General features: G+C 49.9%; 1 protein-coding gene across 5 annotated transcripts; it reads left to right on the forward strand.

Moving 5' to 3' along the window:
• Positions 1-8,495: 8,495 nt before the first annotated feature.
• On the forward strand, positions 8,496-12,684 carry LOC109736012 (uncharacterized). Of its 5 annotated transcripts, none has more exons than XM_020295226.4 (12): positions 8,496-8,704; positions 8,858-8,971; positions 9,064-9,136; positions 9,214-9,303; positions 9,462-9,578; positions 9,703-10,164; positions 10,395-10,807; positions 10,927-11,026; positions 11,130-11,189; positions 11,293-11,379; positions 11,567-11,704; positions 12,043-12,684. In XM_020295226.4, the coding sequence occupies exons 2-12, from the start codon at positions 8,859-8,861 to the stop codon at positions 12,391-12,393; spliced, it is 2,004 nt and encodes a 667-aa protein (XP_020150815.1). In that variant the 5' UTR covers positions 8,496-8,704; position 8,858; the 3' UTR covers positions 12,394-12,684. The 5 variants fall into 5 exon arrangements, with proteins under 5 accessions (XP_020150815.1, XP_020150814.1, XP_020150816.1 ...); XM_020295225.4 differs by having other exon boundaries at positions 8,497-8,704; positions 8,840-8,971; XM_020295227.4 differs by having other exon boundaries at positions 8,499-8,704; positions 8,840-8,971; positions 9,244-9,303.
• The last annotated feature ends 2,624 nt before the right edge of the window (positions 12,685-15,308 follow it).

The following is a 15,308-nucleotide window of genomic DNA, read 5'->3' on the forward strand; positions in this document are numbered from 1 at the left end:
TACTGGTATTTTGGAAACTGTCTCACTGTTTTTTAGAAAAACATAACACATACTGTTCACAAGATGAGTGAACAGTATATGGGGTGCCACTTAAATTTAGTCTCCTGCCACAGTAAGGGTTGGTTAGTATCCGACCATATCAGAGTCATGCATAATCGAACCTCCATAATTATAGATCACACCACAGATCTGAAGATCCATGTGAGAGTTTCATACAATTGTTCAGATTCCAGACTACGACTGCGTCCGGCTGTCTTCCTGTCTGTCCATCCTGTTATCTTGTTATAGTTGCTCTGCTGTGCATAGACATTTTGCATCATCTTACAATCATCAGGACAATTGAGGACACTGTTACGCTAATGGACATAAACCAGTAACATGAATGCTGACTCGAACAATTGTCCTATTATGTTGATCAGATCATATTCATATCTATTTTAATATTTGTCAGTTTCTTTTTAATTTGCCAAAAAATGGAACCACATGTCCTTTAGAAGTTCCATCATCATCCTGAGGGTGAAAAAGTAGATACGGGGAAAGCTTAGCAAGACTCACAAACAGGATACAGATGATGTGGGTTCAGCATGTTTGGGTTGTAAATTGATCTGAGAAAAGAGTAACAAAAGAGGGAGCTGCTACACTTTTTTGTCTATCCTTCACTTTGTCTAAGCCTACACGCCTACTATTAACTAGTTAGCCCATGCACCAAATCAGATGCAAGCAAAGAGATATCCATCCAAAGGAGACAGGCAGAGACAACATTCCACACCCAAAATTATTCCGGTGACAAGCAAGAAGCTGGCTTAGTGCAGAGGACAAGTAGTTAGTTGTAAATGAGGCTTTCTTTTGAGAAGAGAAAAGAGCACTAGCAGTTTTTAGTCCCAAACAAGAGGAAAAGCCCAAGAGAGCAAGGCCTTCCTTTTATCCCCCCACGCACACTTTCACCGCTTTTGAGGCCACCCCTGCACCTTTCCTTCCATTCTTTAGGCCTGAAGAAGGTTTCAAGTTTAAACATTCTATTCTTAGGACAAAACTTGCGGTTTTGTCTCCTAATGCCTGGTTTTTACTCCTGATTTGTACTCCTATGTAGTATGGTCCACCATTTCCATGCTGCCGGAAGCTTTTGTTTAACAGCTCTAGATGATGGAGCCTTTCACCAATAAGCAGTCACTACCACTGTTCAAGTGTTTTTTTTTTGAACTTTTTTTTTGGAAAAGGAGGAAAAACCCCGGCCCCTGCATCTTTTTTTAACATAGTGCATGCCCTCCTTTCTTTACCTTTTTATTTTTATTTGAAAAATGATAGTACAAGAAGAGACAATGAGGTTAGAGCATCTCCAGCCGTTGGCCCCCAGGCGGCGATTTTACCCGCCCCCTGGGGGCGAGCCGGCGCTAAAATCGGCGCGGGGTGAGCGGGTTCCCAGCAGCTCGCCCCAGGGTCGCCCCCAGACGCGTTTTTTTTATTTTAAAAAATTTGAATTCGGCTAAAATTCGGCAAACTTGATATTCATATTAAATATGTTCGGCGTTTTACATAAATTATTTAAAAAAAGCAATCTAAGGGGCGAAGAAGCCGATCAGCGTGGCAAAGTCGCCGACGTCGTCGTCGGCTTTCTCCTTCTTGATGGCGCGGCCTCCCGTGCTGGACCCCTGCCCGACGGCTCCATGGCGGACAGGCGGTGGCGGCGTGTCGTCGTCGTCGTCGCTGTCGTCGAGGACAACGATGCCTCCCTCATCCCGGCCACGACGACGAGCTTCGAACCGCGCGAGGGCGGCCACTGGCGCTCCCTCTCCGCCTGCAGCCAGTCGTCGCGTGCCCATTTAAGGGCCGCCTCGTCGTCGAGCGCCTCCTCCTTGACGCCACCGGCGAGCCCGGGCTCCGTCTTCACGACGGGGAGCCTTGGCTCCGTCTTCGGCTTGACGAGTCCGGGAGGGGCCGAGGACGAGGCGCGGCCGCCGCCTTCGTTGATGACGATGCCGGCCGAGCGAGTGCGCCGGCCGAGCGGGGTCTCCGCTGCGGGCTCGGCCTTGACGCCGAACACCGCCGGAGAGCCAGAGGAGTGGGAAGAGGAGTGGGAGGAGGAACGGGACGAGGACGACGAGCCGGAGACGAACCTCCTTGGCATCCATTGGCCGGCGCCGCGGCGGGGCACCGGAGCGGCGGCCGGTCCTCGAGGGTATGCGAGCGGCGGGTTGTTGCCGCCCTCGAGGTGCGCGAGAACCTCGCGGAGCGTCCGGCCGGGGACGGACCACCACAGGCGTCGCCCCTCGCTGTTCCACCGGCCGCCCGCCACCACCGGTGCCCCGTTGGTGGAGGCGAGGCGTTGCTCCTGACGGCGCTGGAAGTATGCTGCCCACGCCTCGTGGTTGTCGGCGGCGTACTGCGGGGAGGCGCGCTGCTCCTCGGTAGCGACGACCGAACGAGGTTGTGACGCCCTCGACTCAATCGTACACTAATCATACACGCAAATGTGTACGATCAAGATCAAGGACTCACGGGAAGATATCACAACACAACTCTAGACACAAAATAAAATAATACAAGCTTTATATTACAAGTCAGGGGCCTCGAGGGCTCGAATACATAAGCTCGAAATCACAAGAGTCAGTGGAAGCAACAAAATCTGAGCACAGACATGAGTTAGACAAGTTTGCCTTAAGAAGGCTAGCACAAAAGCAACAACGATCGAAAAGGCAAGGCCTCCTGCCTGGGAGCCTCCTAACTACTCCTGGTCGTCGACGGTCTCCACGTAGTAATATGCATCGGCGGTGGCATCTGGCTCCTGGGCTCCGACATCTGGTTGCATCAACCGGAAAGAAGAAGAAAGGGGGGAAAGGGGGAGCAAAGCAACCGTGAGTACTCATCCAAAGTACTCGCAAGCAAGGATCTACACTACATATGCAACATTATCAAAGGAAGGCTGTATATGTGGACTGGGCTGCAGAAATGCCAGAATAGAGAGAAGGCCTAGTCCTATCGAAGACTAGCATCTTCTGGAAACCACCATCTTGCAACAACAGGAGGGAGTAGAGTAGCATAAAGTAAAGTAGTAGTAGTGTTATCAACCTCGGCCAGAGATCCTTTCTCGACTCCCTGCGAGAAAGCAATCCCAGAGCCATACTATCCAGTTATCATCGCAATCCATTACTCATCACAAGTATCCAGTTCTAGTTGTATCGATCGGGATACAACTCCAAGTGTCCGTTACCGTAGGACGGGCTATCGATAGATGTTTTCTTCCCTGCAGGGGTGCACCAACTTACCCACCACGCTTGATTAACTCCGGCCGGACACACTTTCCTAGGTCATGCCCGGCCTCGGCCAAACAATACGCCGCAACCCGACCTAGGCTTAATAGAGAGGTCAAGCACGCCGGACTAAACCTATGCCCCCAGGGGTCATGGGCCATCGCCCCGGGAACTCCTGCACGTTGCGTGGGTGGCCGGTGAGCAGACCTAGCTACCTCCTTAAAAAAGGCAGTAGCTTACCAGTCCAACCCGGCGCGCGCCGCTCAGTCGCTGACGTCTATTAAGCTTCGGCTGATGCATACGACGCAGAACGCCCATACTATGCCCACGTGATGGTTAGTGCTATCAGGCCAGAGGCCCCTCGGATCAAATATCCAAATCGTAGTGGATTAGGAACACGCGGTAACAAGGAAAGACTCACGAAAGATGTGACCCCGTCGCCCCGTCTCGAGGACTTGCGGCAAGGGCTAGGAATGTCCGGCCACGCCTCATAATTATCTCGCGGGCACCTTCCAGGTCAACCCGACTCCACATCACTCGCAATTATGCTCGCGCGGGTACCCATCAGGGTCGACCCGTCTTTAGTAACATGGTTCGGTGTAAAGTCATAGTAACCATAGTAACCGTGTGTCCAAACATCAAGGGGAAAACCCGAGGAATCACCCCTGGTGAATTCCACTCGATGTAATCATCAAGGTGAACGTAAGAGGGACCACCCTCGAGGTTCACACTTGAGGGGTTGCACGACAGAGTCGTATCGGAAGTGGTTAAGGCGGAATCACCCTCGATGCCCACGACCGAATAACTACACTAGCGAGTTAACATCAGAAGTGCTGATGAGGCCTCACCCTCGGCACTCGATAGTAACCCAGTAGTGTCGAGCAACTAAGGGGAAGTGATGTGCGGTGTCGGGGCCTGGTCTTCGATCCCGTTGATCGGGTCTTCGATGATGAAGCAGGGGCAACAAGGACAAGGTGGGGGTCACTGGTGGATCACTAACCAACCTATACTAAGCAGTTTAGGATAAGCAGGTAGGTAACAATGAGCAGGTTACAAAAGAGGCTATGCATCAGAATAGGAGCAAACAATAACAATAGCAAAATCTAATGCAAGCATGAGAGAATGGAATGGGCGATATCGGGATGATCAAAGGGGGGGCTTGCCTGGTTGCTCTGGCAAGGAGGGGTCGTCGTCGACGTAGTCGATCACAGGGGCGGCACCGGTCTCGGGGTCTACCGGAGAGAAGAGGGGGCAGAAACAATAAATATAAAAGCAAGCATAGCATCACAAAGCATAACATGGCAATATGTTGTGCCGGGTGTGACCTAACGTATGGCTACACAATAAAGGTGAAGGGGAATTCAACCGGGAATGTATTCCCGGTTCCGGACCTGTATCAAACAGATGACCAGAGGGGGAATGTTCCATGTTCAGCATTATAGGGGCATGTGACAGATGAACGGACCGCGTATTCGGATTCGTTGGATTTTTCTGACCAACTTTCATGTAGAAAACATTTTCATCGGAGTTACGGTTTATTTTCTATGAATTTATAAAGGTTTAAACATTTTCTGAAATGATTTAAATTAACAGAATTAACAGAAAAGGAAATATGACGTCAGCATTGCGTGGGGATGATGTCAGCGGTCAACGGACACTCTGACCAGGTCAAAACTGACCTATGGGTCCAGTGGGTCCCACTGGTTAGTGACTGGACTAATTAACAGTGGTTAATTTAACTAAACTAAGTTAATTAGCTAGTAGGCCCCACCTGTTGGTGTCTAATTAGTTTAACTAAATAAGTTTTATTACTAAAACGTTGATTAAAGGAATGGGGCCTGCCTGTCAGTGGCTCTGGGCTGCCCAGTCAGCGAGTTGACTGGGTCAACACAGTCAACAGGGCCCCATGGGCCCACACGTCAGCCTCACAGGGGAGGCCACGCGGTGCCACGTCGGACGCCGGCGACGGAGCGGCTCCGACGACCAAAGAAACGGCGGCGCCTCGCCGGAGTTGGCCGGAGCCGCGCTACAGGGGGCCTCCGGACCTGCGGCTTGGACCTAAGGGTGCGGCCCGGCGCCGCGCACACGATGGTGACGACGACCGGAGCATCGCCGGTGGCGAGCGGAGGCGGCAGCGGCGTTCGGGAGCGCGTCGGGAGAAGCCTACAGGGCGCCAAACCGGCCGCGGCTGGTCGCGTTCGAACGGGGAGTGAGCGGCGCAGCTGGTGGTGGTGGTGGTTTCGCCGGAATCGGCACTGGCGACGAGCGGAGGCGGCGGCATTCTCGGGCGCTCGTCGAGCTAGGTGCTTAGGGGGCACGGGAAGGTGCGTGCGCGTGCGCGTTGGTCTCCTGGGAACTCCAGGAGCACAACGGTGAGCTCGGGCGAGCGTGTCAACAGCCACAATGACGGCAACGAGCTCGTCGGCGGCGACGCGTGTGGGTGCTAGCGGAGCGGTGGTTACGAGCGGCGAAAAGCTTCGCGGAGATAGGGAAAAGGGGGAGAGGCTCACCGTGCGGCTCACACGTAGGCCCGTGACGGCTTTGGAGCTGCAGAGGTCGACGGAGACGGAGAAGATCGCCGGAGCCCGAGAAGAGAGGGGGCGGCTCGATCCGCGGCCTGCGGTGCTCCTCGAGCTCGATGGCGAGGCGTAGTCGAGGTAGAGGTCGACGGCGCGTCTTGTGGACGTGCTGGCGAGGCGCGGGGTGTGCGGTGGCCATGGCTACGGCACAGTCATGGCGACAGCGGCGCTCGGTTGAGGTGGGGAACGAGGGGTGGGGAGCAAGGAGGGATCTGGTAGGAGAGGGAGAGGCAGAGCGGGCGACAGTGGTGAGCGGGGGAGAGGACCGAGGCGTCCGGAGCCTTATCCCCTCGCCGGGCGTCGCCGGCGAGGTGGTTGGACGGCGACGGGCGCGCGCTGTCCCGCCCGGTCGGAGGAACAGGAAGCGACCGGGGAGGGGGTGTGGGCCAGCCTGCTGGGCCAGTTGGCTCGGGCCAGGCACTGTGCACTTGGCCCAGTGCATAATGGCCTGTGCTCTTTCTCTTTCTTTTTTTAACTTTTGCTTTTTCTTTTAGCAGCTTTTGCATTTTCTTTTAGCCACAATTGACTTTGCAAAAATATGCCACTGGCCAAAACAATTTTAAACAATTATTGGGCACTGTCACAAAAAGTTTGGGGCCATCAGGAGTTGTCCAAGCATTTTAGAAAATGAAAAGGACATCTTAAATACTGCTGGACCAGATAATAAATTCTCAGGGGCAAATTTGGGAATTCCAAAAATGTTGGCTTCAACATGACAAATATCTAGGGATTATTTGCCATAGGATGAACTATTTTATTTGCATGAAAGAAGACGCAAATATTTGACATGCAATTTGAATTAGAATTTGAAGCAGATTTTGGACAAGTGGCATTTTGGCATGATGATCATGATGACATGACCTTCATTAGGGGGAGATTACTGTAGTGTGATGCTGGGGATGTTACAGAGGTCGACTTCGCCGGCGAAGTAATCGGGGCGCGCGACGACATCCGGCAGGGGGGATGGGGACGCCTCCGGCGCTGAGCCTCCATCTTGTCGGCCCAGCGCGCATGTTTGGAGGCGCCGGAATGTTCGCCTTGAACAGCATGTACGCCTCCCACGTCTGCAGCAAGCGGCGGCCAAAGCCGTTAGCCGCCGCTTCGTCGCTGGTGAGTCGCTCGCACATTGTAGTGGATGGGGCTGGGAGAGAGGAGAGGTTCGTCGGTGGCGGAGAGAGAGATAGAGAGGTTCGGCGGCGCTGGAGAGAGACAGAGAGCACGGCGTCTGTGGCCAACGATGGGAGGGGGCGACGCTTTTTATAGCCACCGGGGAGGCGTGTGTACGCGGGACGGGGAGTGAGGCGGCGCCGCGCCGCCCGTGAAGAGCCGCCCCGTGAGGAATCAATGGAAGGCTGACTGGCGGCAGCCTTGGCATTGATTCCCCGCGGGAAACCGGGGCATTCCCGGGACGACGAGGCGAGTGTCGCTAACTCAGCGGGCCCGCGGCTCTTTCGCGCCAAAACCATTTCGCCCGGCACCCCCGAGCGCCCCCCAGCGCGTCGGGTTCGACCTGGGTCCGCCGGCGCCGAATTCGGCCCGAGCCGGCGAAAATTGGGCTTCTGGGGGCGCGACTGGGCCGATTTTTGTGCGCCGGCGCGAAAAATCGCCTGGGAAGGGCGTGTTGGGGGCTCGGCTGGAGATGCTTTACATGTAGCTTTTGAATTCTCCACTGAGGAAATAAATGAGCAAACTTTTCTGGTGTGTGTGGTGGTTAGGCTGGTTAGTAAATGCCAGAGTCAAAGATCCTATATATCATCCTACAGTTGCTATAAATGTTGTAGCAGATCCCTTGCACTCATATCATATGTACACTCTGTTGTTCACTTGTCCATCAATGCCACAGCGATCTCCATGTGATGAAAGGGAGAGGAAATGCTAGCAGTACGTACCAGGACAGAGATTTTGAAATGTGTTCTTCTCTTGACTGTCACATCTTGGAAAACCTACACACTGCAATTGAAACTGTGCGCCAGGGTTAAGCAGAGACATACTATTAGTCCTAAATGTACTAGTAGTACGTACAGGCACTGCTTAATTAAGGATGTGCTGCATTGATGTGGCATTGCTTCATGTGCCCATTGGTTGGGGGGCCTGCTCCATTTTTATATGGTTGAAATCTTGGAGCAAGAAAAGCGAGAGAGCAGCCCTAACGCTTGCGTTGGCATTTGTCACCAAGCATTGGCTTATTAGCAAGACAATCTTCCATTAATCTAATCATAGAATCTCTCAGCTTCACAGTCAGCACATGAAATTAGTGACGTACTACTGCCCATGGTCAGGGTAGACATAAAAATAGAAATGAATGAAAAATTGAAAACTAGCACACAAATAACCGAGTACTCCTGCTAGCCGTGAAGCTATTTTTTTTCCTCTGAGCTAGTCGGGTTAAAAAGGTGCAGCATAATTAAGAAAGGCAAAGGGAAAAAGAGCCGTCTGTTTTGTGGAGATCTTTATGCCAGTTCCTTTTTGCAGTTGCAGGCAACACGCACACATGCTAATCGGCTCATGGTGATGTTGTTGCGTGTGGATAATTGGGGTGTTTCTGTTCTGCGGATAATGAGGCTTTGCAAAATGTCCACTATCTCCATCTGTTCAAAAAAGAAAATGTCCACTACCAGTAGAGTAGTTACTTTGACCTGAGGAGTAGGTGCTGGTGGGTAGATGGCACCGGTGGCTATGTATGTGCAGGGCAGGGCAGAGCTTCTTGGAGCCTAGTGTGCCTTTCTGAAGCCACCATTCTGCTCGCTTGCATCATTGGGTTGGGTGCTCCCTCTCACTCTCCCGCTTCACCGCTCCAGCCTTCAACTCTCTTTCTCCCACCTCTGCTCCACTGCTCCAGCCTTCAATTAATTCCGAGCACTCCACCAGCTAAATTGTGTGAGTTCTCTCTCTTCTCTTTCTTTTGTATTCTTCGTTGCATTTCTCTCCCTGCGTCTTGGCGCAAGCTTGTTCGGTTCTTGATCAGTTGCACTGCCATGGTTTTTCTCCTGAGTTGATGCTGATTTCATCCAGTTCTTGGTTGGCTTCAAGAATGAGAGAGATGGAGGCACTGGAGAAGAAAGACCACAGATCCTTGGCCAAAGCCAAACCACTCAAGCCCTCCTACAACTACAATGCCCCATCCAGGCACAAGCGTTCCAAGAGGTTGGTGGAAACATCATCTTCTCCTCTGCAAATTTCCTCCTTCTTTTTCTCATAAGTGCTCATCAAAATGTTTTTATGCTTTGTAATGGCAGTGATTTGGAGGAGAAAAATGCCAAGGATGCACTGCATTCTTCGCAGAAAGCGTCTCATAATCACCCAAAGTTGGTAAGTTTTTGTCCTTTTTCTTGTGCTCCAGATAGTGCCAATTTGAGATTTTTCCCTTTTTTTGTGGTGTCTTCTAGAACGCTAGAAACTCAAACTCTCATCTGCAGAGCGAAACCAACAAGGGAGTCCAGCCCAAGACTGACACGCAAGACTCCCTCAGAAAAGAGGCAAGCACCCAGCATTTTATTTTTATTTTTTTTGCTGTTCTTAGCTCACAGGCAGAAGAAATCAGAGACTGCATCTTGAAAGAATTGTCACAGCATTTTCATCTCCGGATGCTGAATTGCACCCAGCATCATTTTGGTCTAATGATGCTCTGATGCAGATTGTGCAGCTGGAGAGGCACCTTGACGATCAGCAAACGGTGCGCGGCGCACTGGAGAAAGCGTTGGGTCCCAACCCTGCTCCGCTCACTCTCTCCAATGAGAGCCCAATCCTCCAGGTGACACTTATAGTTTTATTATCAGGGAATCTATCTTTCATTTTAACACCATCTGTTAATTCATGAATAGTACAGTAGTATATGTTCATCAGATGAAAGAAACTGATGTTTTTTCTTTTGGCAGCCCACTAACCAGCTGATAAGGGAGGTTGCGACATTGGAGCTGGAGATCAAGCACCTGGAGCAGTACCTCCTAACACTGTACAGGAAGGCATTTGAGCAAGCGCCCACATTGCCATCCTCACTTGCCGTCCGTCAGGAGGAGCCGGCGCCGCCAAAGCCGTCGGTGAGCTCACGGTCCGCGCTGATGGAGGAAACGCCCAAGCCAAAGGCCACCGCCGGAAGAGGTGGCGATGCAATGCTCCATTACAGCTGCCCTCCCCTTAGCAAGAGGAGGAATGGCACGATGATGGAGGACTGCTCTCCGTCCACATGCCCAACCAAGGCCATGGACTCTGATCATGGCCTGCGCAGCCAGTCCGCGCTGTCGTTCCGCGGCGTGTGCTCGTCGAGGATATCGCCGTCGGAGGAGAGCCTGGCGAGAGCTCTTCGCTCCTGCCACTCTCAGCCTTTCTCCTTCTTGGAGGTGATCCATCTGAATTTGCTAATTCGACAGTTGGCTCAGTTGTTTCCTGTTGCACTTCAGACAGTAACATACTCCTAGTAACAGAAACTTCACTGAAATTTGAATATATGTGCTGCAACGGCAACATTCAAATTCAAAATGGTTGATGTTACTGCTGCAAACTGTTGCAAGGTTTTAAATTCTGTTACTTATCAGCTAACTTGGCTGGTATTGTTAATGTTATTTCACAGGAAGGAGAGGCTGCTACTACATCAGGAGTGGTAAGCCTGGCTGACTATCTGGGGACCAATGTGGCTGACCACATCCCTGAAACCCCCAACAACCTTTCGGAGGAGATGGTGAGGTGCATGGCAGGGGTGTACTGCAAGCTCGCAGATCCACCTCTGGTGCACCACCGTGCATCGTCGTCGCCGACGTCGTCGCTCTCCTCGACGACGAGTGTGGTCTCGCCACAGTACCTTGGGGACATGTGGAGCCCCAATTGCAGGAGAGAAGCCACTCTGGACTCGCGGCTGATCAACCCGTTCCACGTGGAGGGGCTCAAGGAGTTCAGTGGACCGTACAACACCATGGTTGAGGTCCCATCGATTTCCCGCGACCGCCCGAGGCTTAGAGAAGTCGAAGATTTGCTCCAAACTTACAGGTGAGTGAGTTTTTACCTAGTCTCCTCAAATATATGAAAATTCTTCTGTTCTTTTGTTCAGTGCTACTAATGTGGTATGAGCAGTTGTGAATGAGCACTGATAGGTTTGACGTTTTCAGGTTAATTCTGCATCGGTTGGAGACCGTCGACCTCCGGAGGATGGCGAACGAGGAGAAGCTCGCCTTCTGGATCAACATACACAACGCATTGTTGATGCATGTAATGCTTGCTTGCTCCCTGGTCCATACTACTACTCACATACATACAGTATATATTTGTCTGAATGAGTGAAATGATGAAGCGTTGGCACAAACTCCCACAGGCTTACCTCAAGCATGGCATCCCGCAGAACCATCTGAAGAAGACATCACTTCTTGTCAAGGTAAGGTGGGACAGCTGAATCATCGAAAGCAAGCGCCCTTCTTCTTCTTGCTGCTTTCTTGGGATGTGACACTGACAGAGGGAATTTCTTTTCCTCGAAACAGGCTGAGTGCAAGATCGCCGGGCGCAGCATCAACGCGGCGGCCATCCAGGGGCTGGTCCTCGGATGCAGCACCCACTGTCCCGGACAGGTATGTACTCCCAAACCATGTATGATTTGGTCAAGAAGGCATGGTGCTGCTGATCGAGTGGTAGTATCTCCGATGCTGCATCATTTGGTCAAGAAAGCATGGTGCAGATCGAGCACAATGTTCCTGCAATACTTGATTAAATGTCTGGACAGATTTTGATTTTTACCCGTTTGGCCGGCGCGTGCAGTGGCTGAGGACTTTGCTGCAGCCAAGGATGAAAAGCAGAGGGAGCAAAGCAGGGGGGCAATGGCAAGCCTTTGCCATCCATCGGCCCGAGCCTCTTCTGCGCTTCGCGCTTTGCTCCGGGAGCCACTCCGATCCCGCGGTATGAACCAACTCCACCTCCTCTCTAGCTAGCAAAAGATGCTCCCAAAAGACACAACACACTTAGCATCGAGACATACATACATACATACACTGCTGCGAGACTTCTTTTGACTAATTCGATGTGGAAGAAACATGAGTAGAGTGGAACAAATGTTTTCGAAAGTGATAAAAGCTAAATGCACCGCACCATGACATAATGATGAAACAAAACTTAACTTGACACCCCTTTTTCTTTCTCCATGGAACGTTGCTGCATCTTTTCTTTTGTTGGCCAAAGTACCAACCAGCAGTCCAGCAGTAGATTACTGATCCATGCATGGCGTGACGGGCATGCAGGTGAGGGTGTACACGCCGAAGCGGCTGTTCCAGCAGCTGGAGGCGGCCAAGGAGGAGTACATCCGCGCCACGGTGGGGGTCCGCCCGCCGGACCATCAGCACTGCCGCGGCAGGGTGGTGCTTCCCAAGCTGGTGGACGCGTACGCCAGGGACGTCGGCCTCTCGCCGGAGCGGCTCCTCGACGCGGCGCAGCGGTGCCTGCCGGAGAGCGTGCGGGGAGCGGTGCAGCGGTGCCGGCAGCAGCAGCAGCAGGGGACGACGGCGAGTAAGGCAGTGGTGGAGTGGGCGCCGCACAGGCAGAGCTTCCGGTACCTGCTCGCCAGGGACCTCGCGTTCCCGCACCTCAGCTGATCACAGCTTCCAGGGGCATTGGCCGTCACCGGCATGGTTCCCATGGCTTGGCCTTTGCTTGACTTGACTTCATTGATTAGTGGCAGTGAACGAGATTAATTAAGTCATCACTAAATTGTTGATAGATTTGGTTCTAGGATTACACTACTTATCTCCATTCTCTTGTGTGTATCTACTTTGTCCAAGGAGATGCGCGCGCTGTAAAGAGATTTTGCCTTTTGTAGATAAAGATATGATGGAGGATGAGACCAATTGTTGTTTCAATCTTTTACAGGAATTTTTTTACTGTTAGTGTTGAGTGCAGGGGCGGGCCCAGGATTTAAAGAGGGTGTATTTAGAAAAAAGTAAGACTAACAATTCTTTAATAGCCTAAAGCCTATAATGGGGTATAATTGAATATGTAAAAGAGTGCTGATTTTTAGAAGTAATGATCATTGTCACGTTGTTACAAATTTACAGAAATTCTCACATTACAAATTCGCATCACAAATCATGAACATTTTTCTCTTTAAAACACCTCCCATGCATTAATTAAGTAAAATGTTATTACAATAGTTCATTACATATTTTTTGAAATAAAACTTCAACTTTATTAATTAGAAATAATTGTTACATCGTCCATAAAAGGTACAATATCATTCATAGGCTCCTCGAACCAATCCCTAGTGGCTGAAAATTTCGCGAACCTAGCTATTTCATGGGTTACCTTATTTGCTTACATGTTACAATGATCAAATCTAATTATAGAAAAATCACAAGCCAAAAAGTAACGGTTATCAAAAGCTGCAGCTCCCGCTCCCGCGAGTGTCCTCTGGTCTTTATTGTGTCAATCACTTTCATATTGTTCGGGTTTACAGTGAGGCAGTTGCAGCCCGCCTTCTGTGCAAGGAATAAACCAAACTTTAAAGCCAGATCTTCTGCTGTTAATACATCATCACATCAATCAATCCTCCAGTTTTCACCAACGACGAACCTTCCCTTATCATCTCTAAGGACCGCCCCAGCTGTACCTTGAAGTAGATCATGATCAAAAGCGGCATCAACATTCATCTTCACGAAACACCTAGGAGGGATGCTCCATCCCCCTGATTTACAAGTTGCTCTGAGGAAGTATGCATTAACATAGTTTGCCTTTATGGCATGAGCCCCCATCAAAGTTTAATTTGCATCCTGAAACTTTGCTTCAAGAACCAGTTTACGTCTATCACATCATAAATACTAACTTGTTATAGCGATCAACTCACGTACATTCTGGATGCCCATAATAGTTAATTCATGATCTTGCATAAGGAGTAAGAATTCTAATACCGCCTCTCCCGCACGACCAACAACACAAGCTTTATTGGTCACCTTGTGCAGACCTAATTTTCCCCAAACTTCTTTCGCCTTCTGACACCGAGACAAGACGTGTTTTGTATCTTTCGGATCATTCGAGCATGATGGGCAGATGGGCGAAACTTTTATATGTCTATTAGCAAGTGTAACACGACATGGGAGGGTTCCATGTAAGTGTACGCCGTATGAATTTTTTATCTTTGCCGGACAGGATAATTTCCAAATCTTACCCCAAATAGGGTTGACATTGGTTCTACCCATTCCATTTGCATGTTGCAATTTTTTCCCATGTTGTTGGTTCCATTCTTCCAAATAAGCTGATCGAACAGTAAACATACCATTTTTTGTATAGCTCCAAGCAATAAAATCCGTCATATTATGCATGGGAAGTGGAATTGCAAGTATCCTGTGAGCATCAATTGGCCATAATGTTTGTCTCATCAAATCTTCATCCCACGAATTCATGACTGGGTCAATAAGTCCACAAACCTTTGATAGAAGATGCCCCTTGCTAGGACTAATAATTTTCCTATTCGCACAGTTAGGGATCCAGGCATCTCTCCAAATATTATTATGTCCATTTCCAACTTGCCAGATATAACCATTTTTTAGAGAATTCACTCCCCCCTATAATACTTTGCAAATTGTTTGAAGCACCCACAGAACCGGAAGCGCCCCTTGTTTAGGACGACCCTTTTTTGAATGCCAAAGTCACTGAATGAAGTAAAAGAGGAACCCTTTTTTAGAGTTGCACTCATTAAATCGCCATCTGGGAAATATTTATTATCAAGCAGGCACCACGCTTGTTTGGCCAACAATGCCAAATTGAAACAGTGTATATCTCGAAAACCCATACCTCCTTGGTCTTTTGGGACACACATCTTCCACCAGCCATCCAATGCATTCTCTTCTGATTGTCCTCGTCACCCCACCAAAATTGCGACATCGCGTCAATGATTTCTTTACAAGTTTTTTAGGAATTTTAAAGACGAACATGGCATAAGCTGGGATAGCTTGTACAACAGATTTGAGCAAAATTTCCTTTTCTCCTACGGATAACAATTTTTCTTTCTATCCACTAATTTTCATAACAATTCGATCAATCAGGAATTGGAAACAATCACTTTTGTCCATACCCACAATTGCAGACAAACCCAAATACTTATCATTGAGTGCTTCAGTCATAATATTCATAATTGTACAGATTTGCGCCTTGTCTTGCACTTTGGTACTGGGACTAAAAAGTATAATAGACTTACCAACACTCACCATCTGCCCTGAGGCAGCACAATAGAAGTCCAAAACCCGATTTCAACACCTCCGCATTCATAGAATTTGCTTCATAAGGATTAGAGAATCATCGGCAAAGGGAAGGTTTGAAATCAATGGTGCATTCCTGCTAACCTTTATTCCTGAAATGTTTCCATTCTCCTCTGCATTAGCTAATAGAGCGGTCAACCCCTCCGTACATAACAAGAACAAGTGTGCAGAGAGAGGGTTTCCCTGCCTCAATCCTCTAGTAGGTTTAAAACTCTCAGTTTCTTCTGTATTAAAACGAACCTGCTATTCCACTGAGGTTA

This window comes from Aegilops tauschii, chromosome 2 (assembly GCF_002575655.3).
Source record: "Aegilops tauschii subsp. strangulata cultivar AL8/78 chromosome 2, Aet v6.0, whole genome shotgun sequence".
Lineage (NCBI taxonomy): Eukaryota > Viridiplantae > Streptophyta > Magnoliopsida > Poales > Poaceae > Aegilops > Aegilops tauschii.

Bases quoted from the DNA above. Each gene is read 5' to 3' on its own strand.
- LOC109736012 (XM_040398892.2), top strand. From the start codon at position 8,823: ATGCTGATTTCATCCAGTTCTTGGTTGGCTTCAAGAATGAGAGAGATG. The intron at 9,304-9,461 runs GCAAGCACCCAG...GCTCTGATGCAG, and splicing joins AAGACTCCCTCAGAAAAGAG to ATTGTGCAGCTGGAGAGGCA. The intron at 11,190-11,292 runs GTAAGGTGGGAC...TCCTCGAAACAG, and splicing joins AGACATCACTTCTTGTCAAG to GCTGAGTGCAAGATCGCCGG.